Below are 24974 nucleotides of genomic sequence, written 5' to 3'. Positions count from 1 at the left end.
CAAAAATGTAACTAGCTAGTTAACCAGTTTAACCGGACTTGTGTTGAGGAGTTGGCAAGAATAAGCAAAGTGCGGTAAAACGATGCCACCAGAGTGGCCGAACATCCCTGGCATAAAACTGAGGAGGTGGGAAAAAAAAAGGGTTCTTGGGTGCGGAGCAGGGGAGGCCCGCGCCTTTAAGATGCCTCTTAAGTAACTATGAGCCCATAACGACATAACTACATCGACAGCGCGGGCTTGTATTAATAGCAATCCCCAAGTTTATCTGGACTAGCCAGACGCGGATTCGTATTCGTGCTGCTCGGAGGTTGCGCACGAGGCCTGTCGTGCCCGTTCGCTTGGCCCCGAACACCCGCCAATGGCGGCCCGCCCCAGCCCAACTAGCGCCCCCCAGCGGCTGCAAACCGGGCAGCTTCCCCCCCGCCGCAAGCATCCCTCGGAGATCGTAAGCAGCCAGCAGCCGCCCATGCCCACTCGCAGGTCTCATGGGATATGTTGGACGTGGGATAGTCACGGCGTGGTCATGCCAACAGTTTTTTGCTCGGAGATGCAAAATCACCAGCAAGGATGGCAATGTCGCCATTTGAGATGGCAGCCCATTCCACCAAGACCTCTCGTCAACTTAACCTCTGTACTCCCTCCCTCTCTCTCCTTCTCCCTCTCCCTCTCTCCCTCTCCCTCCGGACCATCCGCACCTTGGCCCGTTACCATGGAGAGCACGATACACTCTTACATACGCCTATTGGCGATGTACATTGTCGATACAGTCGGCCTGACCTCGACGTCATCCTCGCATTGTCCTATTCGAAGAATGGGCATCCTATATAGCACCCTCTCTCTCTGGCGCCATGAACCCCCCAGACCCACGAAGACCTCCATGGACCTCGCGAGCCTCCCTCCCGAGATCCTCCTCTGCATTGGCGAGCATCTGGATGAAAAAGACCTGAACTCGCTCATCAGGACGGCCAGAGTATTTGCCGAGCTGCTCTCACCCCAGCTCTACGACTTCGTGGTGGGCTGCCGCACACGCCACGCCTCTTCCGATCTGGCACCCAACTCGAGCTTCAAGAACGGTGCTCTATCGCATGCCGGTCGCTGGCATTCGCGCTATGCGCTCAACTACTTTCGTACAAAGCGAGCCGACATCCTTTTGCGCATGGACCAGGAAGGAGGGCTCCTCCTAAACAGAATCGCACGTGCCGGGAACGCAGAATTGGTATCGATTCTCCTGGCTAGAGGTGCAGACGTCAACGCCCACTATCGTGATCCGCATGCGTTGGCCTGGGCGGCGAAACGGGGCCACAAGGACGTTGTCCGCATACTCCTTGACGCAGGAGCGGATGATGACGTCTTCAAGCCCTGCCAGAAGACGCTATTGCACGCAGTCTATCGATATAGATTCAACAAATGCACCGTGATCTCTCAGATGCTGATCGACCGGCTCAAGGAGCGCGGCGAGATATCAAAACGAAGTTCTGACAATTCCACGGTGTTACACTACGCCGTTAGATATAACAAGACATACGCGGTACCGCAGCTGATTAAAGCTGGTATCGATTTGATGGTTCTCGACAGCGATGGTTTGTCCGCCCTGGATATTGCCATCAAATTTGGAAAAATGGACGTCGTGCACCTACTGCTTCAGGTATATCCGGGACCCTGGCCGTCTTATTACATTCAAAAGGCCATATGGGAGGCATGCGACAGGCTTGATCTCGAGATGCTTGAGCGAATCGTGCCTCTAGTGGAGTCTCGAACTATACCCGTGGATATTTCGCTTTTCGAGAGAAGTCGAGCCGGGCTGACGGCTCTCCACGTCGCAGCCCGCGGACCCAAGGACTGGGCCCGAGTGTCTGACAGTGCTTTCTCTCGCGAATCACATTGCCTTGTCAAGCGATGGCAGAAGGTGGTCGACCTCCTCCTGAAAATGGGCGCCAGCATCTCCGCCCGGGATTGTATCGGACGCACGCCGTTCCTGTACGCAGTCGAGAACGGCAGCCCGGAGAGAATACCTTTCTTGCTCCAGAGACTCGGCTCCACGACCTCGATCCGTGATCACCTGGGCCGCACGCCGCTTCATGCCGCGGTGCACAGCGAAAAGAGCGAGCTCATGGTCCGATGGCTGCTCCCGCTCGGTTTCGATATCAACGCGCAAGACTCCCACGGACAAACGCCGCTGCACTACGCGGCTACGTGCGCTTCGACCCTGCCGACTCTGGAATACCTACTCAGCGCCGGTGCCGATGACTCGATTTGCGATAGGCAGGGCTTGCCCCCGAGTCATTTCGCCGCTACCCAAAGACGAGATGCAGGTCTTAGGCTATTCGTCAACGCGGGTGCCGCTCTGCACAGGAACTGTGAACTGTGCTTCCGGAAATCCATTGAGTGGAGAACGGACCATGGCGAGTGGCAGAATCTCTCAGAACCTTCGGATCTAAATGACCTCTTCGACCAGAAATAAAAGCTGGGACTTTATTAAATTACACCACACCTCCACACATCCCACACTTACCATATATCTAAGCAACGATCTCTTTCTCCGGTGTCTTACCCTTGACTCCTTCACGAAATTAACGACTTTGAAATAGGAATTCTTTTTCGTTTTATTCCTTTCAGGGCGCAGCGATGGAATGGCGTTTTTATTATTATTTTGTTTTTTTTTTTAATATTCCGGCCTGTTCTGAAAATACCCTTGTTTATTGCATTGAGCCTTTTGCCTGCATTTCTCCTGTTTTGTTTCAAGGAATATATATACCCAATCTCCATACCGAATTGTATCTCTGCTCTCTCCTTTTTTATTATTATTATTATTTTTATTTATTTCTATTTTGGCTTTCCTGCGCCTTCATGCGAAATGATTCATCAACAGCCTTGTCCAGCACATACATACATCCACTGTCCCAGCATGAGAGTCCAGCTTTTTTTTTTTTTTAATTTTTCAAGCCAAGCATTGTACTCATTTTCCGCATGCATCCACACAAACAGCTACGGTGCTAGATTTTTCAACTCTTCTGTCCGTCGCAAGATTTCTCGGATATCAAGCTCTGCAGAAATTAGCGGAATTGAAATGAACAAATTATCAAGAACATGAAAAAAGATATCTTCTAGCTATTCTAACCTAATTGGATTCTTTTTCCCCGTTCTACCAACATGTTCATTAACTCTCCCCTGATTTTCTCCTCATAAAAGTTCCCGGGTCTTTCCCACAGTAATCATGGCGGTGAACTGGGAATAAGACTGGGATTATGCACATATCAAAAATTTGGGGTGCTCAACAAAAAAAAAGAAACCCACAACAATAATAGGATCACACACAAGAATATTAAAAAGAGAATTCAAGAGACACGTAGAAAAGAAGAAGTAATTACCCTGGTCTGTAAAGAGGATCCCATAATATGATTCATTGTTTTGTTAAGAGGAGGTTAAAAGGAGAAAAATGCCAAAAAAGGGCCCCTTTGTTTACATGCTAACTTCCACACGGCCTTCTGCACCTCCCTTCTGCAGAGTTGGGAGCAAGTATGTAATATCATCCCAAGGATGACGATACAGACCAGTGCGCAGTCTCTTCTGATCGAGGTAATGGGCAATCAAACCGATACTACGGCCAAGAACGAAAAGACCGTTCAGCACACCCATGCTCAAGTAATCCTCGGCTTCTTCTGGGCTGAAAGCTCCACAGTTGCGCATGAGATCGACGAAGCAGACGGCAACACAGCCGTCGACGTTGAGGATGAGGTTATCCTTCTTGGATGTAGTCACTGTCTCCACGGCAATGGCATAGTCGAGCAACTTGTGGCTAGGGAAGTGCTTGACGACAAATTCCTTGACGAGCTCGACACGGAGATCGGGGTTGTTGCGCGACTTGACCTTGTGGCCGATACCGGGAACTGTCATGCTTTGTCAGTGGCAAAATTTTCACATGAAACAACGCGCGATAAACCTACTGAGTTTGTTTTCCTTGCGCATTGTATCGACAAAATCACGTGGGCTGAGACCCTTGTCGAAGGCCTTTGTGAATTCCTCGGCAGCACCGTCCAAAGCCCCACCAAAGCGTGATCCAATGGTGAGAAGACCAGACACCAAGGCGCTGATCAAATCCTTTCCGGCTCTGGTGGTGATGATGGTGTTCATGGCGCCGGACACAGCCGGGCCGTGATCGGCAGTCAACATCAGAACCATCTCCAAGAACTTGCTGGCATAAGGGGGAAGGCGACGGCGGAACCACAGGAGAGACATGACACCGCCGATTCCAATGTCTTCCTTGAAGACATCCGAGATTGGCATTCCGGCGTACAGCAACTCTTGGCCACGGTCGTCGGAGATGGTAGAAATGAAAGCGGCAGGTTTACGGATAAGACCCAATTCCTGGGCCCAGGCATAGTCGATAGGGATCTTGGGGGGGATAGGTTCGGGCTGTGGTTTGATGATTCCTTGCTTGACAAGCTTCTGGTAGACAGCTCTGAGGACCTCGGGGAGCTCTTCAAAGGTGTCTGGGACATGGATGCCGGCTTCTCTCATGGCCTGGTTCTTCATCACAGCAGTTTCCAATTGAGAGTTTGCCGACGCACCTGCGTGGCCGAATTGAACTTCGGTCTTGAACATGCTTGCGCAAGTACCAATAGCCCATGCGACGACGGGCTTGGTGATGGTGCCATTCTTCACAGCCTCAATGACACGGTATTCCTCAACACCACCAACTTCACCGAGGAGAAGCAGGATCTTGCATTGAGGGTCGGCTTGGAATCGAAGCAAGTGATCCAGGAAGGTGGTTCCTGGGTACCGATCACCACCGATGGCGATACCCTCGTAGACACCGTCGGTGGTTTGAGAGACAATGTTGTTCAGCTCGTTGGACATACCACCGGACTTGGAGACGTAGCCAACAGACCCCTTGCGGTAGAGCTTGGAGGCAACGATGTTGTCCATCATACCTCCGGTGTTACCGATCTTGAAAGCACCAGGCTTAATACCACCGACGGTGGCGGGACCGATAATCGTAACACCCTTCTCCTTTGCGGTAACCATGATCTCGCGGGCACGCTGCCAAGCATTAGTGTTTTTAAGATCAACGAAGCGGCCGGGGGCTTTATCTTTTAGAACATACTCTCTCCGGGACACCTTCGGCGATAATGGCGATGGTCTTGATCTGAGGGTATTGCATCAGCTCCATGGTAGAGCTGTACACACTTCGCGAGGAAGCAAAGTTGACGACGACATCAACGTCTGTGTGTTTTGCCATGGCCTTGCCTACGCTCTGGTAAACCGGCAGCAAAGTCTCGCTTGTGCCCCAGTACCTGTTTTTTTTAGGCATCAGTAAAAAACGAGCAGGTCCAAATTGAAGCAAGAGAGAGAGAGATGGGGGCAAGAGAGAGAGGGGGGAAGTCCAACTCACATTTTGCTGACGAATTGTCCACCGAAGGTGTAGATGATACCTGCGACGGATGGTGTGGTGCGCTTGCAAATGAAGTCAAAGTCCAGCATCCCCTGGACGGCTCTGGGCTGCATGCCACTGTGCGACGGTGGGGTTAGAGCTGTAGCCACGTGGGATGTGCTATGCACTGTAGGTAACGGCCGGCTACTCACTATACGAAGCATCGCGTCTTGTTGTGAAAGAGATTGTGTTCCAGGGGGGTCAGCGGTCTGCTGGCGGCCTCGAAGCGGCGGATGTTGTCATTTGCGCGAAGGTTTCCATCGCCGGAGGTCGCGAGAGGTGCAGCGGAAGGCATTGTGAGGGAAGGGCGGATTACTGTTTTTGCAGGAGCTTAGCAACATGTAGCGGATGGGAATAAGACTTGGATATAACAGGATGATAGGCAACTTTCTCGTTGAGAGTATGTAGACTAACCTTTTCTTTTTTCTTTTTTTTTTTTTTTTTTGGTTGAGTAATAGTGAAAAAAAGGTCGACTTTGGGGGGGGAGAGTGGTGGACGACAGTGAGCACGAGGGGGAAGAGAGAAGCAAGTGGATTAAAGGATTAATTAGGGAACTCTTAGAGTAGAAGATGAAAAGTCGTGAGAGCAGAAAAAAAGAAGAAGAGGAACGAAGAGGGGAACAAGAGATGATTGTCAGAGTGAAGAGATAGTTTTTCGGAAAGCGAAGAAAAGAAAGATGAGGTGGTGGTGGTGGTTGATGTTGTTGAGCAGCTGAACAAGGCGGTTTGGTTGGCTGGAAAGCTCCCCGGTCAACCACCCAAACAGCAAAAGTCAAACGCAGTTCGAGGCTTTCGCATTGGGACCCGCGCTAGGCCCGATGCGGCTAGGGCTTCCCCAATGGATGGAATGCTTGGTGGGGAACTTTCTTCAAACGGAAAAGAAAAAAAGACAAGCAGGAAGGGGCGAAACGCACGCTGGATCTCCCTCTTTTTCCTTTTCTGCCGGGATGGGGCCAAGGAAGTCGCGTTGGACCCAGAGGGAGGGGGGAAGGAGCTCCTGTGGGTTTCGGTGAGCGGCCAGCCTCAGGGATTGCGCGCGCTGAATTACGAGTACGATGCGCGCTGCTTTGCTGCCCAATCTCTCTTTTATCTCTCTCTCTCTCTCTCTTTTTTTTTCCTTTCTTTCTCTATCTTTTTCTTCCAAGGTTCCAATTGCGACCTCTCCGGAGCCGGATAAAGTCAAACAGGCAAAGAGTCGATATCGGAGTTTTTTTGTTGTTTCCCTGAGTCCTCCGTAGTCCGTACGAGTAAATAACAAAAGTGTTTTTACCTGTCCTCCACGCCGTACCCCGGACATAGAGTATCTCTATATATATATATATATATATATATATAATAACACGTAGCTATTAATTAATTACTCCGTTGTCCGAACCCGCACAGCGAGATACTCCGTACATATTAAACCATTTTTAATTTACGTTGCCAACTGGAAGTAGTTATGAACAGCAGACGGCGCAACGCAGCATCGACCGTTTATCTCTGACGAGGGATTTTACAGCCCCGTTACTAGCGGTAACGAGGTCCCAACGAAACCTAATTGAAGCAGCCCATTTTAGGAAAGGACCCGAGGGAGCGATCCAGTCAGGAAGCAGCCCCGCCCCACCACCCAGCTGGTCGGCCCCTGCCTGCCCTGGCGAATCCCGGCCCCTTTTGGGTGACTAAGCCGGGCCAGGCGTGCGTCGTTTCCTTGATAACCTTGGTTGCTAGAGCTTTAGGGCGGTGGGGTCCAGAAGCGGCGCCAATCGCTGTCCGGTGCCGTGACAGAACAGCTTCAGCAAGTCCTCAACAACAAAGCCCTTTTTTTTTTTTTGGTCGCTCAACCAACAAACCGTCTCTGCACCACCAACATCACCAACATCACCACCACCACGCACCGCGGACCGATCTCTCCGCCGCTTTCTCTTCTTCCAGGTCTCCATACTCATACTCATTCCTGCTCTCATCTCTGCTCTACTGTCTCTCTTCTGCAGCTTCATATCCTCTCTGCTTCTCTTTCTCTCCCCCTCTCTCTCTCTCTCCCTCTCTCCCCGCCTTCTCTCCCCAGCTTGATCATCCTGCTACAGCTCTACACTCGAAACAAGAAGGAAAAAAAAAAATATTACTTTACCTACCCTAACCCAGTTCACTCCTAATCATGTCGGCCAAGTCAATCTACGAAGCTGATGGCAAAGCCATCCTCAACTACCACCTCACACGTGCGCCAGTCATCAAGCCCTCTCCTCTCCCCGCTCCCACCACACACAATCCTCCCGCAAAGCTCGCTTCCCTCCACTTTGACGAGGACTGCTCCGTCGAAGGCGTCCTCGACCAGGCCGAATCCACCTATCCCTGGCTGCTCGCCAAAGGAGCCAAGTTCGTCGCAAAGCCCGATCAATTGATCAAGAGAAGAGGCAAGAGCGGCCTGCTGGCGCTCAACAAGAGCTGGGAGGAGGCCAGAGAATGGATTGCCGCCCGCGCCGGAAAGCCACAGCAGGTCGAGACCGTCACCGGTGTCCTGCGACATTTCCTCGTTGAGCCTTTCGTCCCCCATCCACAAGAGACCGAATACTACATCAACATCAACTCCGTCCGTGAGGTAAGCGCCACAACTAAACACCCCCCCCCCCAAAAAAAAAAAAAAAAAAAAAAAAAATCTGGCTTGGCCTGCGCTCCTGGGCAGCGCGCGAATCAGGCGGCTGACTGCTTCCTCCACAGGGCGATTGGATCTTGTTCACACATGAAGGAGGTGTCGACGTAGGAGACGTCGACGCCAAGGCAGAGAAGCTCTTGGTTCCCGTTAACCTCAAGAACTTCCCGTCGAACGACGAGATCGCCGCCAAGCTGCTCAGCAAGATTCCCCGGGGCCTGCACAATGTCTTGGTCGACTTCATCACAAGACTATACGCTGTCTACGTCGACTGCCAGTTCACCTATCTGGAGATTAACCCCCTCGTCGTGATCCCCAACGCTGACAAGACATCTGCTGAAGTCCATTTCTTGGATCTGGCGGCCAAGCTCGACCAGACCGCCGAGTTTGAGTGCGGCACCAAGTGGGCTGTTGCGCGCAGCCCGGCTGCCCTCGGAATCCGCGCTCCGCTCAAGAACGATGACAAGGTGACCATCGATGCCGGCCCACCAATGGACTTCCCAGCACCCTTTGGCCGTGAATTGAGCAAGGAAGAGAAGTTCATCGCCGACATGGACGCCAAGACCGGCGCCTCCCTCAAGCTCACCGTTCTCAACTCCACCGGCCGAATCTGGACTCTCGTTGCCGGTGGTGGTGCCTCCGTCGTTTACGCTGATGCCATTGCCTCCGCTGGCTTCGTCAGCGAACTCGCCAACTACGGTGAGTACTCCGGCGCGCCCACCGAGACCCAAACCTACAACTACGCCCGCACCGTGCTTGACCTCATGCTGCGCGCGCCCATGCACCCAGACGGTAAAGTTCTCTTCATCGGCGGCGGTATCGCCAACTTCACCAACGTCGCCACCACGTTCAAGGGTGTCATCCGCGCACTGAGAGAAGTCGCGCCTGTCCTCAACGAGCACAAGACCCAGATCTGGGTCCGTCGTGCCGGCCCCAATTACCAAGAAGGTCTGAAGAACATCAAGGCTGTCGGCGAGGAACTCCACCTCAACATGCATGTCTACGGCCCCGAGATGCACGTCAGCGGGATTGTGCCTTTGGCGTTAAACGGGAAGACAACTGATGTCAAGGAGTTTGGTGAAGCATGATTATAACGAAACTCATTAATAAAAAAGAAAATACATTTGGCCCGGTCTTCTTATTATCATTCTTCTTTTCTAGACTATCGTTCTTGTATGCGAAGTTAATTACCGCCCCGCCCGAAATAATGAATTTCATAGATGCTTCGGCTTCTCCATCTGTTCTGTGCTTGGTATCGCTAGCTTTTAATGTGTTTTTCTCATCCTTCCCTGACACCAGTGCGCCGCATTCTTTTTTTTTTTTCCCTCCCAAACAAAAAAAGGATGAGTATGTGACATGCTTTGATAGACAAGAACAGTGTCGTCACAGGTACTTTCTTGGGATACCTAACCAAAAGGGGAGATTGATAGAATTGGCAGCCAGCCCCCCCCCCCCCCCAAAACGAAAACCCGTATCGTGACAAGATTCTTCACATAAAGCCGGGGCATATTGGCATAGGGTCCTCCCGGCTAGAAATTGGAAGAACGTTCCAAACAGTATAGTCAGACAAAACTCTTCTCATCGAGTATGTAGGCCAGATCACCCTATCCTCCACAGCCTTCTCAAAGAAAGCAATCGGATAGCCGTTGTCCAAAAGCATCCTCGTCATCATTGGCCACCTACGCGCAACGGAGATGACCAGGAGATCTTCCCAGTAGGAGTCTGGGAGGTACCACATCAGCACACCGTGGCTGATTAAAAGACCCAACATCTCGAGGTGGCCCATGCTGACGACCCATTCAACCAGGTGGTACGTCTGGCCGTGCGTGTCCAGTGAAATGTTCAGGTTTGCGCCGTATTCGATGAGCAGGTCCATAACCTCGCAGTCAAAATTGATAGCAGCCATTTCCACCGAGGTCCTAAGGCCGTCTTGTTCCCTGGCTGGTTCGTCCACGACCGCACCGTGTCTTAGCAACACCCTGGCGCATCTGGCGCTCTGGTTAAATGTTGCAATGTACAAGGCACTCTCTCCCTCTGGGTCTTGAACGGCCGGGCTAGCTCCAATGTACAGGAGGCGTTCCACGATCCCGTCAAAGCCGCGTCGGAGGGCCATGATGAATAACCTATCCAGAATTGTTCTGAACTGCGTAGTGAGGGTTGGAATATCGTGCGGGTACTGCTCAAGGTTTCGCTTGTGGAGAGAATGGAACTCTCGAAGGGCTATTTCGGAAATCCACTGTGGCGCAACGGTCATGACCTTGGCTACTCCGCTTCTAAGCAGGACAATCGTGGCCATTCCGCGCCAACTCCCTAAGGTGGAAAGCATTATGGAGAATAAGCCATGGTGTCAATCGAATGCTGAACAGTTAGAAAGGACCCCGGGGGGAGCAGGGCAGGCATGCATTGGGGAATGCAGCCAAGAATGGGGAGGAATGGACCAAAAAGGAGCAACTTACGGCAGACGCAGAAGAAAGCGCTGATAGTACTCCAAAAAGTCAGGCCATCAACGAGCGACATAAAGCTGCTGGATGCATCAACTCCGTCACAGTTTATAAGGTAATTTATGATCATCCCTCGGACCTCTCGTGTCAGCCTGAACCAGGATACTAATTTTGCTTGGTGGGAAGTGATGCCCCATGCCGCAAAACCAGTTGGCTGAGGCATTTTGGTTTAACTGTGCTTCTGGACTGGACGTTGGAAAAATCACGGTACATCTGCAGCATATGTATAAAGGTAAACCGAAAGCTGACGACAGGAAGATAGAAACAGAGATCGATATAAAGTCTCGCAGACCCCATTTTGCTCGCAATCCTCGCCGCATGAGAGCTCTTGCCGTGGGAAGGGATTAAATGTCCCGAAAGAGTAAAGGGAAAGAGCGGAACTTTTCAAGTACCCTGTTCTTCCCAGAGACACCAGGGTTGTCTCCGCGGATGTGGTGAGCCCTGTTCCTCATCATCAGCTACAGTTGGTTCAGAGGGCAATTCTAAATATGGTGACAGAGTCAGTCGACTGGTGGTGGGATGGCTGTAGTTGAGATCTTAATTACATCCATATTCAGCATGAGAAGGTGATCTTTAGGTTATCGTCTTATGTTTCTAGTCCGGATTGTTAATATCAGCAACTTGAACGAAAAAAAGGAAGTGTCATAATCGTACCTTCTGGGTGCACCGGGAATCCTGGTGTGTGCTGCTGCCGCGATCCTCTATGACTAGAGCGTCTGTATGATGGGTGATTTAGGTTGAAGGTATAGCCTAAGTCTCCCCTAAGGGGATCTCTCTGTGCATGCTACACCATTGGTTCGCGATATCACACATACGGGGTTCCGTTAGCTCAGTCCTCATCTTCCTCTAATATGCTGCTGCCCATGGGGTCATTCGATCTTCGAAGCCAGCGGGGATATATATATCTCGTCCTCGGACGTATCCCACTGGACCATCTGGGTCTCTGAGCCTCGTTCCCGAGAGTTGCCATCTCAAAATTGTCGGTCTCATGCTCTTTCAACGATCCTGTCACCGAAATATGAGCCGGTTCTTTTTGCTTCAGGAGCTGCTCAGGGGGCGAAGGGGCTATGTTCAACATCTGGTATGCGGACCGCAAAGTAAGGTGCAGCATGTAGCCCGCAATTGCTCCGAAAAGGAATGCTGTTCCGAAAAAGTTGTATACCGGCTGTATGCAATTTTAGTTTCAAATTCATCACACGAGAGAACTAGCTATATGATGTAAGGGAATATGCGTGATCGGTCATGTTGTGGAAAACGGCATGGAGTTTCAAGATGCATCAATGGGCATCCAATGCTTGGGTATTTTCTGACATGCGAGAGGTGTCGTCGCATGGCATAGGGGATAGGAGAGGGTTCCGTATTCACCTCAAGCCTTAACAGCATCCGTATCAAAAGCACCAGGACATGGTAAACCTGGCGGAGAGGTAGGAGCAAGGGGCGTGTAAAAAACTCGAGTAGGGAGAATGAAAGTGACAAGGAAAACGATACAGGACGAACAATGCTTGCGGAGAGAAGAGGGACGAGTATCGTGAGCGGGTTCATCGTGCGCGAGTTTTTCAGAGGTTGAACGACGACGACAGGAGGGATTCAAAAAGTGAAAAGACCTATCAATCAACGACTGAGAGTTTGTGGAGCTGGGTGCATAGCTCGAGTCAGATCTATAGTGTTATTCAATTCCCATCCAACTATTACACCCTGTATGGGGGAGAACTCTCAAGGGTCGCGGTTGATTGTGAAACTGTGCCGCCTGGTTTCTTACCTTCGTCCATGCCAAGGCTTCAACATTGAGGATCAGACCGAATGACGACAGACGTCTCCCGTATGCAAATGCACACAGACTACAGAGTACGGAGTACAGAGTACGCAATACACATTCCAAGGAGATACCATAGGTGAATATGCCTTTGAAAAAAAATAGTACTTGTTGACTGTCAACTCGGACTTCACTCCTTTGGTGATGTACACCAGCAGACACAGTCGCCGTCGTGTGCTCATGACCCCATCACACTAGGCAAAAAAGTGTAACAATTGCGGACACCACAGCCCCGAAGCTTTAGTGTTTCTATTCAGACCAAATTTGAATCAACTGGAATCAAGAGAAGTATTTGCATACAAAGAAATCCACAGAATTTACAACTATGTATGAATCCTTCGATATATGTAAGGGGATGACTTCACCAGCAATAAAACATCTTAGAAAAAGTGGCAACTATTATAACCTACAACAAGACAATATAGAATTAGCTAACTGGGGTTTAAAAGAGTGAATCTAAATGCCATTGTTTAATGTTTATAGCATTGCGGTACACTAAACCAATCCTGTTGCTATCCCTAGAGGTACCCGGTCAACCACAATTATAACACCCTCTGCTTCTAAGCAGACAGTCTTGTACGGAAGAAGAAAAAAATTTTTTTTTTTTTTTTTTGCCCTGCTTGATTAGTATTTGCAATGATGCACACGGATTTTTACCATCCCATGTTTTTAGTTTCATGCCAACAAAAGGCCCACTTCTGACTTTATAATATCTCCAAATTTTGCTGCCTGTAATACCATAGCTGGCGCTGCTCGAGTATCTATGCCAGATCACTCTTGAAGGGTTGAGGTTGCAGGGGCATTGGAGAATGCCTGTAACAGAGGACAGGAATCCAAGAAGGATACGAAAGGCCAAAAACACTCTGTCGCGATAATGGCAGAACAATGCTCTGGCCACAGGTGTAAATACCCTGGTAGGCCTAAGACAATTCAAATGCATGAGGATAAAGATGATCTTGTTTGTCTTGTGCCCTGCATTTAAGGTGGACAAGACTCCATACAAAAGAGCCGAGATGGCCATGCTGGGTAAAAAAAGTCTTTAATTGGTCAACGGACAATGCTTCCCCCCCGCTCCTCCTCCTCCTCCTCCGTTATATTTTTAGCCATTAACGCTCTGCTCAGAATATATATATTTTTTGTAAAACCCTTGGTCAAACAGGCTCAGATTAAGTTAGCAGACGACGCGCCAGTGCCGAATGTGGGCCACCATGTAAGCTTATTTCAATTATGCTCAGCGAAAAACCCCACTTGGCCTCCCCGCAGCGAGCATTTATGTTGGCTGGCGCACCGGCTAGTTGGTTGAGCCAATTATGGAAAAGCCGGTTCATCCTCACTCGTCCGAGTCCCTTTGGCATACGGAGTATAATGTCACATTTCACTTCAGGGTCCGTGAGGCAGCTGCGAATTTACTGAGTCCATATCAAAGAGTCCATTTGCGCGGTACATACATCATTTCGTACCGTAAAACTCTGCGACTTGCTAGTTTCCAACATGAAGGATGATGTCCTTTACTTTTCCAGCATTGTGAGAGGCCGCAGTGGTTTCCAAGAAACTATCACTTTGGGAAATGTAAGTTTCCCTTCTGGTTCTGTCCGCGGAGATACGATATCAGCGGCAGCAATACCTAGCCAGGCAAATTGCATTCTGGAAATTTTGCCAAGGAAGATTATTCCAATGCATGAAAAAGGTTGATTCTTCCATTTTAAATAATGACGAGGGCAGAGTAAGCCTCCAGCGGCATTACGCAGACCGTCACCAAGAAGTGTTGCAAACGGCTCTAAGGCAGGCTGCGTAACACGCCCACCAACTAATCCTCCTTGCATCAGCACTCGCATAGGAGCTATACAAGTTTCGATACAAGTTTCAAGGAAACGGAACTTTGTACTGATCTCTTGAACTGAGGGGTACAATTGTGTCTCTCTTCTCTCGGCTATATCTTCGAGAACTGATTCGGCGCGCGCCGCTTCTGCTCATGATGTCGCCTAAAAATAGATAAATGGAATGACTGACAAAAACTCTGGATGAAATATTTGGGGAGTGGAATACATCCATTGTTCTAGAAGTAGTGGATAAACTGCTGTTCATGCATACTACTAGCGGTAGCTTGCCGTAGCTCTGGTGTTTGGATGGAGAGTGTGATGAGTTTTCTTCCCACACCTACATGGCATGTCTGTCCATCGCAATGCCCAATGCAAATGGGGCTGGGTGATAAGGCACCTGTTCGACACCTGTCAGAGCAGGAGCTTTACCAGGGTTGATAAATGCCGATCTGACAACTGTCCCCGTCGATCAGGTACAGCTGGGCTAAAAAAGGGAAAAAGAGGGAAAGGAAAAGATAAAGATACGATCAGTGACTGGGCGCCACGCGTCAAATTTAAGTACGCAATCCTCCAGGCGCCATCTCTATGTGGACGGAACCGATGGTGAAACAGACGGGACAAAGCGGTATCAGAATAAGACTGAGATATTGATCGAAATGGCCGATTCAATGACCCCGGATCAGTACGTGTTTTCTCTTCCCAAGCACAATAGTATGTAAATAGAGGAAGATCTCAAGTTCTTCAGGGTTCTTGCATGGTATGGATGAGGAATCGAAGGAATTGGCAATTGAAACCCGTATTCATGTTGGATGCGCGATGTACCGTGAAGCACAATGGCAGGGTGCCTGATTAAAAAAAAAAAAGCAGTCGACAAGTCTTTGTCACATCTTACATCGTCCTTGTGGTTCTGCTTTTTAAAAGCCCGGTTCGGGTGCGTATACGACGTGTCTGGACCTTGAGAAGCCATGATACGTCGTATTCGATGTCAAGGAAGCACGTGTGGCGTTTCTTGCACCGGAAACCGGTATGTCCGGGTGTGGACTGACGGATGAGCCTTTGCAATGCTAGAAGTCAGCTTAGAGCGCTGGATTCGCCTGGACCAAGTTCACACTCGAGTCGTTATATTGTGATTGGGAAAAGGACAAAGTGCGGTGGCGTGTCGTTTTGGTGTGGTGACTAAACCCCAAGACGCGACGTTGGGCTACGCTGGACTGTTGACAACCAACTGCCATCACCCCTACTCCGTACACGCTATGATTTTGGACGCAAGACATTCTCAATCAAGCAGATATATTTGATTGTTATTACCAACTACTCGCTGCAACCATTTACCAGACAACACAGACCAACGCCCGTCTCCCATCAGACTTACTCGAGGAATCGTTGGGCGTTTCGAAACCCAAGACAACGAAACGGGTTGGTCACTTATATAGCACAAAGGTCCAAGAGAAGAGACGGAGAACAAAATATAACACCAAATTATTAACAGGGAAATAAGCTCCCTTTCCCAGATGTCAATTAGATACAGGATAAGTAATAAGTGTGAAGTGAAATCAGGTGTGTTATATTCGTTTCTCCCCCCCCGTAAAAAAGTCACAGACACAACATTGTACACCCATAGCCGTGGTCACATCGCAGAATAAAGCGTTTTTGACTTTCGGGAATCCCGAATCCCAGATCCCCACTCCCTTCACCCCCAACGAACGATTGCCCATCGCCCCATTTCAATCCAAATGAAACTTAGAGCCTCCCAGAGAGGGGAGAGCAGAGAAGAGAGATCGTGAAACCTTTTATCGTGTTGCGGACATCCGGGTCATTTCGCCTTCCAATGCGTGCTGAATTGTTGTCGAGAAAAAAATGAACTGGGAAAAATGCGCGGGGGGAATAATTGACGCCATGGCGACGTGCTTGTCAGTTTTGCTGATAGTCTAAATTTACAGGTAGGCAGCGAGACCGAGGAGAGCAGCAGCAATGCCGCCAACGCTGGCACGGACGTTGGAGCCAGCACCTGGGAACTCAGCTGGGGTGGAGGCAGTTGGTCTGCCAGTGACGGTGAAGGAACCGGTGCCAGTGGGGACACCACCGCCAGTGCCGGTTGGGACGGCAGTGGGCTCCTCGGTGGGCTCATGAGTCGGCTCAGCGGTGGGCTCAGCGGTAGGCTCGGCAGTGGGCTCCTCGGTTGGCTCAGCGGTGGGCTCAGCGGTCTCGGATGGCTCGGGAGCGGCGGTGGTGTCAACTGGTGGGATGTCAATTGGGACACCGGCCTTGGAGCACTGGTCAACGACGATGTTGGAGACGGCTGGATTTTTTAACATGTTAGCTGCCATTTCGACTTCTTTCCATCTTCTCATCTTATCCCATCCTTGGGCGAGATGCAAGAATTTGGTGTCGCTTCACTTACAGATACGGGCGTCGAGAGGGCAGGCCTCCTCAACGCAAGGAGTGATCTGTCCTGGGAGCTCAGGCTTGGAGCAGTGGCACTTGAAGTCGGTCAAGCGAGTGCAGCCATCGTTGCCGAGAGCCTCAACGAAGCAGTTGAGCTAGCATCAAGCCGTTAGCATTCCAAGAGTCCTTCTCGTTCCTCTCCGTGAGGTTCCACACAAAAGGTTCGAACATACAGCGCAAGGTGGGATGTCTGGGAGCTGGGCACTGGCGAGGCCGGCAGCGACGAGAGCGATGAGAGCGTGAGAGAACTGCATTTTGATTATGTATGTGCGTCTAACGGACGAGAACGATTATCCTCCCTAATAGTACAGCAAAAAAAACGACAACCGGGGTTGGAGAATTAACGATAGTCTTTGATGGACCACGAAACGAATGTATGTTTTTATATGGGGAAGGAAAATAACTGAAGGACTAAGGGGGAGGGAGAGGTCGGGGGGTGGGTGGGCTTCTTATATTTTAGGTCCGCCCAAACAACCCGTATTTCCCAAGATTTTTATCGTTCCCTGGTTTCTCTCCTCTCTGGTCCCTTTGCCCATGAACCCCATAACAAGAACTGGGCGTGCAGGGTACCGCACTAGTACGGAGGTGTGGAACAAAAGTTCCCGGAAAGCTTATACAGACAATACTGTTTTACAAATACCTACTACCCCACCAAATTTGCTAGGAAACTCAAAGTACCCCTGAAATTGACTAGTTACTCTCATCTGAATCCTGTTCCAAATCCTCCCAAGGATCCTCTCTACCCAAATTATATAGAGCAGCTAGAGCTTCAGCAGCTTCCAAAGTCTCTAGACCAGCTGCCCAAGAATCCGCCCCAAGATCCTGCCGTTGAGAGAGCTTTCCCTTAAGCCGTTGACCCTTCCATACGCGAGGCGCCTTATAACCACCCTCTCTATACTCATTACCCCCTTCCAAGCATATAACCTCTTGAATATGATGTGGAATCCGCTCAATCCACTGTTGAATCTTTGCTTGCGGCAGCTCTTCCCAGGCTTTCTTCCATTCATGTTCAGCAGTCTTAGATTCTCGTGGGGCACCTTTAGCAGTTGTACGTCGCTTGAGCCACATCCAGGCAGGCTCAATCATATTCAAATCTGGTGAATTGCCAGGCCAAAGTAAGCGGTTGATCTTGTGTATATTGTAGAGCTCTTGTTGGTAAAAATGGGTATGTGCTGGAGCTCCATCTTCTAGAACAACAGTATTGGGTCGGGATTCAAGGCATTCCTTGACGAAAGGGAATAATTTGGCAAGAAGGACCTCCTGGAATGAAAGAAGTATCAGATTAGCTAGAGAATTCAATAGTAAGATGATAGAATCTTAACACCTTCTGATACCTATACCAATCAACTCCCCCCTTGCCTCGTCGAACAAGCTTGCCAGTTTTCACAGTGAATTTGAAAGTTGGCTTTCTTCCACGGTTTGGGCGAATTCGTAGGCGGTGAATCCCATTGACAAGCTCCCATTCCTCTCTTGCCTTTATCTCACGGTCAATATTCAAGGCATCCAGTTCCTTTTGAGCTTGACGTTTGGCTGCTGCAGTCTCTGGTTCCCAAATATGGCAGGGTCCCTTCTTCTCGTACGTAAAGCAGCCCCAAAACATGAAATCTGAGGACTTCTTCCATCGCCGGCGTATACAGGTAGGATCATAAGCTTCTGAGGATCTTCTCCATACACGAACTGCTCCTCTTCTATGCCCAAGAACCACAGAAGTTTCATCAGTCCAGACAACATTTTTCCAGTCCTCTAGGGTCCAGTTCTTATGGGCAAGGCAGAATCTGAGCCTTTTTTTCCTTGCAGATTCAGTTAGACCTGGTTTCCAAGTTGGTTTGGCAATAACAAAGCCATGTTTCTTAAGAATTCGCAAAACACTTGAATGGGATATACCAGCTTCAAATGCCAGAATCTCAGTAGATTTCTCCCTTCCTGAGCGGCTCTTAGTCACAGAGGCAATGATTCCAGCTTCTTTGGTGCTTATTTCCTTTGGCCGGCCTGATCTAGGAGCATCTTCCACATAACTGAGAGAAATTCGAGGGTCATTCTTGGGATCAAAGCCACGGTCTTTTGCTCGCTTTTGAATGTCATAGAGGGTAGAAGGAGGAATCTGGAGGGTATGAGAAACATCTAAGATAGAAATTCCATAAGAGATCAAAGCAAGAGCTTGAATTCGCGTAACAAGCTTATCATGGAGAGAGATTTCTCTGGAAGGCATGGTGGGCAGATTTGATGTTTTGAATTTGGAGAGATTTGGAAAAAGGTGGGAGCCAGGCTGTTTGTTGAATAATAGGAGATACCTGCTGCCCCACCAAAATTTGGTGGGGCAGCAGGTAACTGCAATACGTTGTAACAAAATAGAGTTTCCGGGAACTTTTGTTCCACACCTCCGTAGTCGAAGGGGAAAAAGGGTACTGGGTTGGCTGGAGGTTCCACCTCTCCACCCTCGAATTCTCTTGCCCCAAATTCCCGCCCTCCCCTTGCGTGTTTGCTGCTAGTGGTAAGACTATTTTGGCTTAAACTTCTCGAATGGCGAGGTTGCTTTTCTGTTTACGCTTGGGAAGGGGGGGAAACCGGCAGCAACGCGGCCTTGATTCACATGCAATCGCGGGCTCGGGGCAGACCGTCCTTGTCATATGAATAATGACGATTGCATTGCCTTTACGAGGAAATAATACTCCCGCCTCTACGGAGTACATGTGTCCTTGAAGGTTTGGATTCGCTGGCGGGCCTTTTTTTTTTTTATAAATTTTTCTTTTTTTTTTTTTTTGGTTTTTCAGTGAGGTGCCTATTGTGATCTTCCCCTAACGGAGTACATCCAGTCATTTGTAGCAGACGGCCCTGATACCTCGTGGTTGGTTTTGAGGGACTGCTACCCCATCCTTGGTCATTTAACTGGATGGAGCTGTTAATTACCACCGTGGTAACGGTTCCCGGGCACCAGTAACACACACGCTGTTTCTTCCCCCCGCCGTCCTTTTGCTCCCGTTGTGTGTAGAATTAATTGGTAGAGCTTGATTCGCGCCTCGATTGATTACCGAGTTTCGAGATTCAGCCTTTTGGCGCCCTCAAGCCTTTCTGAAGACTTGAATGGACTGTTTTGTAGTGAGGTTGCGGGCTACCCTTATCCGGTGGTGGCAAGCGCACGACCTGCAATGGCCGTCACACAGCGTGGACGTAATACTCGGAAAAACCGGTTACTCCCTCGATCGCGACGGAAAAACCAATATCTTGGGACTATTTACCGCGACGGGGGCAAGTGGGGTGGGTGTTAGAGAAATACACCTGGAGCTTGTACCACTTCGCCTGCCGCACACCACGCGCAACCAGCGCATTGGAGGTTCCTGTACATTCCTGAGAAGTCACGACCTCCATTTGTTCGGACCACAATACAGTACATACAGGATTCTGAACGTGTTTGTTGAATAACCAAGTAACCATACCACTTTCAGGCCAGGCAGTCCACCCACACCACCCCCCCCGGCTCAAGGTTACAGGCCGCGAAGCAGAAATACAATGCTGCACGCCCGGGATAGCTGGTCTAGCGCGGCAGCGATATTCACTGAACTAGCCACTTTTGATCGCAGGGCATACGTAACTGGACTTGGCTGGCAATTGTCCTCGTCTTCCAGAGCGCCGATGGAAAACAGAGCGGGCGCAGTCCACCACACATGCGGAAGCTCGCGTGCGGGCACATTGTTCCCGCGTGTGTGATTTTCTTCTCTTCTTCCTTTTCTTTATCCTTTTTTCTTCCTTTTTTATTTTATTTATTTATTTATTTATTTTGTTCTCTTCGCTTCTTCAGTATGAGTTGATTTATTTCGTGGATATCTGCAAGTTTAGAAGAGAAAGGCGAGAAGCGAGACCAAGGAAGGGGGCAGTTTTGAATGTCTCAACCGCCGGCCCACAGGAGACGATTTGATTGGCCAGACGCGGGAGAGACAATTCCAGACCAAAAAAAAAAATAAATAAATAAAAAATCCTTCTGCCGGCGCCGTCTGTGTGTCTGGCTTTCCCTGACGAAGTGAGCAGTTTAGCACTCCAGAGTACGTAGTAACTTAAGTTACTTTGAGCGTGACATGACAAAGCCAGAATGCTCCGGCCGCACACACCTTGCTCCAGGCTGGATCCTGCAAAGTCCGGCCTTGGCGCCAATCACCGCCCAGGAACGGCATGAAGATATGCCCGGATTGGGTATGGCCCGCAGCCTCCCCCGCCCACTGATTGGCTGAGATTGCTGGATCAAAATTACTAGTGGTAATGACGCCGGTGGGGCGGGCTGTCCAGTCGCCGAGGTTTGTTCTTGCCACTTTACCAAGCTCCTCCCTTCCTGCTGGACGTCATGCACCAACTCTTTCTTTTTAAACTACGATCACACAGCGGCCGTCTCAAAGCAGTCGACGCGTCGGGCTGGTTCACTGATTCACTGGTCAGGGGAATAACAACGGGGCGTCTTCGTCCGCTGCTGCCCCTGTCGAACACACACCGCGCACGGCCACTGCAACGGGGCGGATTCGTGTTTTCTGGCATATGATTTTCCGGCTGCCACGGAAAGTACTATGCCAGAAAACACGAAGAAGAAAACAGCGTTGTCGATCTGGGGAAAGCAATTGACTGGCATCACTGTCAAAACATGCAAAGAATACAAAGCTTGGCGCTGCTGCTGCTGCTGCTGGCTTGTTCTGCTTGCTGGCGATCGAGACGCGGCCGCTTGGCAGCTCGTCTTGACTGGCTCAATCATTCCCCAAGCTTTGGAGATTTTAATCATTCTTCCGGTGGATCTGCCACCTCGCCCCGGCATGCCAATCACGGTTCCCCCGCCGTCTTGCCAGGGTTAACGCGCCAATTGACGCCCTGGGTCATGGGTTGAAATTGCACCCTCTGTGGTCTTGGCTTGCGATGGAGGCAAATTCACGGAGGTACGAGTCCTCCCGCGCGGAGCTGTCAAACTGTTTTTTCAAGTGCAGGACACACGCCGGTGGGAAAAACGGCTCCCTGACGTTCCTCATGACTCGCTGGCCAGCGAGACTCCAACCCACCCTGATCTGCAATTCGCCTCTGTGGGCATCAGGTCTCATTGTTTCTCCTTTGCAGGGAAAGGGGCATATACTCCGTAGTCACTGGAAAATTATCTCCTTTACAACTAGCTTAATTTGCCTCCTGGCGAATAACCTATCTGGGAACCCTTGAATAGAACGCAACAGCGGATCGCTAAATTGCCGCCACCACCACCACCACCACCACCACCGGCAAAGTGCACCAACCCTACCTCCCCGCTGGGGCGTGGAGCTGAACAGTAATACATAATTCGCCGCCAGGGGCTCAAGTGTGTCTTCATGTGTGATGTTTCTATTTCGAGAACCATGGGAAGCTCGAGCTTCAAGAAAAATTAAAGCTTTCTCCCTTTCCTTTCCGTCCATTGTTTCTCTCGAAAATACCCCAGAAAGTGGATGGAGTTGTGCGGAACCAGACCACTCGTTCCCGCCCCTGCATGCATGCATGGAGAACAATCAGGTACACAAGACATACAAACGTTAGGGGGAGATGGTTAGGGGGTATAACGGAGCGGTCCCGTCAGCCGAGTCATCAGGTAATTAACGACTTTTCTCAGGGGGGCAGATCGAACTATTCGACCGAGTGGCAGGTAATCACATGCTTATCAGTCTCGGTACTTTCGGTCGTTGAAAATGTCCACTTCACGCGGTGGAGTTCTCCAGCCCGCACCATCTCGATATTCCACAGGGGGGGGCCACTGTGACCTGTGCGTTCATTTGATTTGGGATGGGGATCTCTTCTCCTCGTGTGGGGAGTCTTTCGTCCGTTTTGTGTCCGGTGATGAACGGTGCCGCCACCAATCTTCCCTTGATGAGCTGTTCGGGCTCCAGTTGCTGCGTTTCGCGAATGTCCCTTTTAAGAACAATCAAAACGCCGAGCTCCATTGGCCAGATTGGCCTTGGGTTTTTCCCCGTAAAAATGTGCGATGTGTGACGATCCTTCCGAAGGGGTGTTGGGTCTTTGGAGAGGTTGGTTTTCGTTCTTCTCCGATGGAGATCAGCGAAGGTAGTCGGGCATTTCTGCCTCGTACGTGGACCAGTGTGCTCGCGAGGCAAAATCCGAGTGTTACACAGGTGTTGGCGGGTTTCGATGTCATCGATCAACTCGGGCCGATTGACGATGTGTTGTCGACATTCGCGTCTTCACCATCCAAACACCCTCAGCCAATTCTTGGCGAAATTTACGCTTAGTTATGATATCTCTAAATGAAGAAAACGTGCTCTTGACTATGATGATTCGAAGCCTTACATCTGATTCTTCCATATGCACATCGATATACAAGATCTGATCGCCCCCGTCGGGTACATGTCCTTGTTCCCATCGCGTTCCGATCCTCAAACCCCAAACTAGCACATCTTAACGCACAGGTCTCAAACGTTGTCCCGATTCGCCAGAGCAGGATCCGAGATGAAACTTCATATCTCACCCGAAATACTGATCGACGCAGCAGGTTTCCGATTAGTATCGTCATATGTGTGGCCAGAATGTGAAATTATCGAGCTTTGCGATTCCCCACGATGCGGCTCACGCCCTCCCGCTCATTAGTTATTACCCCGCGATATCCACCGCGCTTCGTGATTTGAAGGCACAGGATCCCCTGGAGAGCTGCGCCTATCTGTTGGCTTTAATTTCGTCCTTTTTCGCAGCTGGCTTGGAACCTGGGAACGAACGGGCTCCAGTCCCCCGTGCGACCTCGGTGACACATGAGAATCTCCTCCATCAGGGTATCCCTCAGCCCAATCCAGATTCAAGGCAACACGGCGTGAGTTGGATTTTGCCGTTTCTTTTTCTCGTCTTGCTTGATACTGCTGGTCCTGTCTCGCTTTTGAGATAACCTGCAATAGATTCGCCATCTTCCCTTTTTCCTTTTCTTTTTTTCCCCCCCTCCCCTCGTCCGATATCAATTTCATTTGATCTCATGTGCCATGACTTTGGAATTCATGTGCTTCTTCCGAACTTGCAGTTCGTCAAAACGTTCACGGGTGTTTTGGAAGAACTGGGAACGGTGGCGAGAAATTGTTCCGAACATCATATGAAGGTAGGGTGGTTGATAATGCGATAACTCGGCCTCGACCAAGATGGGTTGGTAAGCTGTTTCTGGCTCTTACCTCTAACATCCCACGGAACTGGCCTTGCAGCCAGTATCGACTTTTCTCTTAGATGTGGATTTTACAACTTTGCTTTGTCTTGCTAGCCGGAAAAAGGACCTCAAGCCAGACTCTCTCTGAAAGGAGTTTCCTCAACCCGATTTCTATGCTTGCGAGAACCTACTACACCCTCTATCGCCTCTCGAGACTTCTGAGTGCTAATTCCAATTAGCCACTTCTCTTATAGGATCATGATGTCCCCTCCCCCCCCAAAGTTGTTGGGATCGGTGCTCGAATAAGTTTAGATTGGCATAAGTTGATACCCCAGCAAACGATTGTCGAAGGGCAAGAAGGGGGCAAACAGGATCGCAGACCTCCGGAATCACAAGACAGGTTTGATAACCGGATGCTGGAGATAGGCTACAGGGATTTGATCAGTGATGGATCTGACTTTGAAAGACTGTGTAGGACAGGGATGGAATATCAGAATCGCTCCCTGGATACATTGTATCCTTGATTCTAACCATCAATCTACAAGTTCTTTGAAGCAAGAACGCCAGTGCGAGCATCAGCAGTCTTCAAGGGTGAAGTTTTAGGCAAAGACTGGTGGCGGACTACTCCATGGGTTGTTTGACATCAAATACAATCAGTGAACCAAGGTTTGGCTTACCGCTGTTATCTCTCGATATCGGGAGAAACCCCCAGACCAATTTTGCCAACCATCAGTCCCATGTTACGCCGGAACATCAATAACCACAACGCTTTGATATTCCCTGGCAACCCTAACCCGACCTCCACACTTCCCAGACAAACTGAGGTGCTTGACTGGCTGTGAAAGCACAGTACGCTTGAGGATAGCGATGTTTTCGTAGATTTCAATTTAAGGGGTTTGCCCCATGGCGATCACTTCGCGAGCATTCTCGCGCCAACACGGAAATTTAGGGATATCCCATGAAGAATACCCTGCTTCCGAAAGACTCTTTCCGGATCACCATAACCGTCAGGGGAAGATATTGACTCCATAAATGAAGTTCAAGGTGCAAGGGACGACAAAGAAGCAAAATCTTGGCGAAGCTCAAAAGGATCAGACACAGAATTACCCTGATCCCTGGACGGGGAGAAACATCGCGTGGGATGCCACATTGGCATGGATATATATTATTGGCCGAGACAACACTCTGGAATGCCGGCCCCCTTTTTTCC

At 49.9% G+C, this 24974-nt stretch overlaps 6 protein-coding genes across 6 annotated transcripts; 2 read left to right on the top strand and 4 right to left on the bottom strand.

The window, feature by feature from the left end:
* Positions 1-709: 709 nt before the first annotated feature.
* D8B26_002640 (uncharacterized protein) lies at positions 710-2461 on the top strand (the record flags this gene model as incomplete). The annotated part of the gene is made up of 1 exon (XM_003069112.2): positions 710-2461. The coding sequence occupies one exon, from the start codon at positions 710-712 to the stop codon at positions 2459-2461; it is 1752 nt and encodes a 583-aa protein (XP_003069158.1).
* A 631-nt stretch (positions 2462-3092) lies between these two features.
* On the bottom strand, positions 3093-5733 carry ACL1 (citrate synthase). The gene is made up of 5 exons (XM_066123903.1): positions 5584-5733; positions 5393-5509; positions 5105-5294; positions 3945-5040; positions 3093-3887 (listed from the first exon to the last, which is right to left on the bottom strand). Exons 1-5 carry the CDS (start codon positions 5724-5726, stop codon positions 3460-3462), a joined length of 1974 nt encoding a protein of 657 aa, XP_065979978.1. The 5' UTR covers positions 5727-5733; the 3' UTR covers positions 3093-3459.
* Positions 5734-7248: 1515 nt separating this feature from the next.
* On the top strand, positions 7249-9523 carry ACL2 (glutathione synthetase ATP-binding domain-like protein). The gene is made up of 2 exons (XM_003069110.2): positions 7249-8008; positions 8128-9523. The coding sequence occupies exons 1-2, from the start codon at positions 7568-7570 to the stop codon at positions 9145-9147; spliced, it is 1461 nt and encodes a 486-aa protein (XP_003069156.2). The 5' UTR covers positions 7249-7567; the 3' UTR covers positions 9148-9523.
* A 25-nt stretch (positions 9524-9548) lies between these two features.
* Positions 9549-10723, bottom strand: D8B26_002637 (uncharacterized protein; the record flags this gene model as incomplete). Its single annotated transcript, XM_003069109.2, has 2 exons — positions 9549-10369; positions 10516-10723. The coding sequence occupies 2 exons, from the start codon at positions 10721-10723 to the stop codon at positions 9549-9551; spliced, it is 1029 nt and encodes a 342-aa protein (XP_003069155.2).
* A 666-nt stretch (positions 10724-11389) lies between these two features.
* Positions 11390-12102, bottom strand: D8B26_002636 (uncharacterized protein; the record flags this gene model as incomplete). The annotated part of the gene is made up of 2 exons (XM_066123902.1): positions 11390-11725; positions 11926-12102. The coding sequence occupies 2 exons, from the start codon at positions 12100-12102 to the stop codon at positions 11390-11392; spliced, it is 513 nt and encodes a 170-aa protein (XP_065979977.1).
* A 3532-nt stretch (positions 12103-15634) lies between these two features.
* Positions 15635-17195, bottom strand: D8B26_002635 (uncharacterized protein). Its single transcript, XM_003069107.2, has 3 exons — positions 16812-17195; positions 16595-16733; positions 15635-16492 (listed from the first exon to the last, which is right to left on the bottom strand). Exons 1-3 carry the CDS (start codon positions 16890-16892, stop codon positions 16128-16130), a joined length of 585 nt encoding a protein of 194 aa, XP_003069153.1. The 5' UTR covers positions 16893-17195; the 3' UTR covers positions 15635-16127.
* Between the last annotated feature and the right edge of the window lie 7779 nt (positions 17196-24974).

The sequence above is a fragment of the Coccidioides posadasii genome, chromosome 2 (assembly GCF_018416015.2).
Source record: "Coccidioides posadasii str. Silveira chromosome 2, complete sequence".
In the NCBI taxonomy this organism is placed as follows: Eukaryota; Fungi; Ascomycota; class Eurotiomycetes; order Onygenales; family Onygenaceae; genus Coccidioides; species Coccidioides posadasii.
Note: the sequence above shows the minus strand (reverse complement) of the source record. Positions and strands in the feature narration are given on the sequence as shown.

What these genes read in the sequence shown, in the direction of transcription:
- ACL1 (XM_066123903.1), bottom strand. Translation starts at nt 5,726, where the DNA reads ATGCCTTCCGCTGCACCTCTCGCGACCTCCGGCGATGGAAACCTTCGC. An exon ending in CCGAAGGTGTCCCGGAGAGA is followed by an intron (nt 5,041 to 5,104) that starts GTATGTTCTAAA and finishes AATGCTTGGCAG; the next exon opens with CGTGCCCGCGAGATCATGGT. An exon ending in GCGCAAGGAAAACAAACTCA is followed by an intron (nt 3,888 to 3,944) that starts GTAGGTTTATCG and finishes AAAGCATGACAG; the next exon opens with TTCCCGGTATCGGCCACAAG.
- ACL2 (XM_003069110.2), top strand. Translation starts at nt 7,568, where the DNA reads ATGTCGGCCAAGTCAATCTACGAAGCTGATGGCAAAGCCATCCTCAAC. An exon ending in ACATCAACTCCGTCCGTGAG is followed by an intron (nt 8,009 to 8,127) that starts GTAAGCGCCACA and finishes CTTCCTCCACAG; the next exon opens with GGCGATTGGATCTTGTTCAC.
- D8B26_002635 (XM_003069107.2), bottom strand. Translation starts at nt 16,892, where the DNA reads ATGCAGTTCTCTCACGCTCTCATCGCTCTCGTCGCTGCCGGCCTCGCC. An exon ending in CAGACATCCCACCTTGCGCT is followed by an intron (nt 16,734 to 16,811) that starts GTATGTTCGAAC and finishes GCTTGATGCTAG; the next exon opens with CTCAACTGCTTCGTTGAGGC. An exon ending in CCCTCTCGACGCCCGTATCT is followed by an intron (nt 16,493 to 16,594) that starts GTAAGTGAAGCG and finishes TAAAAAATCCAG; the next exon opens with CCGTCTCCAACATCGTCGTT.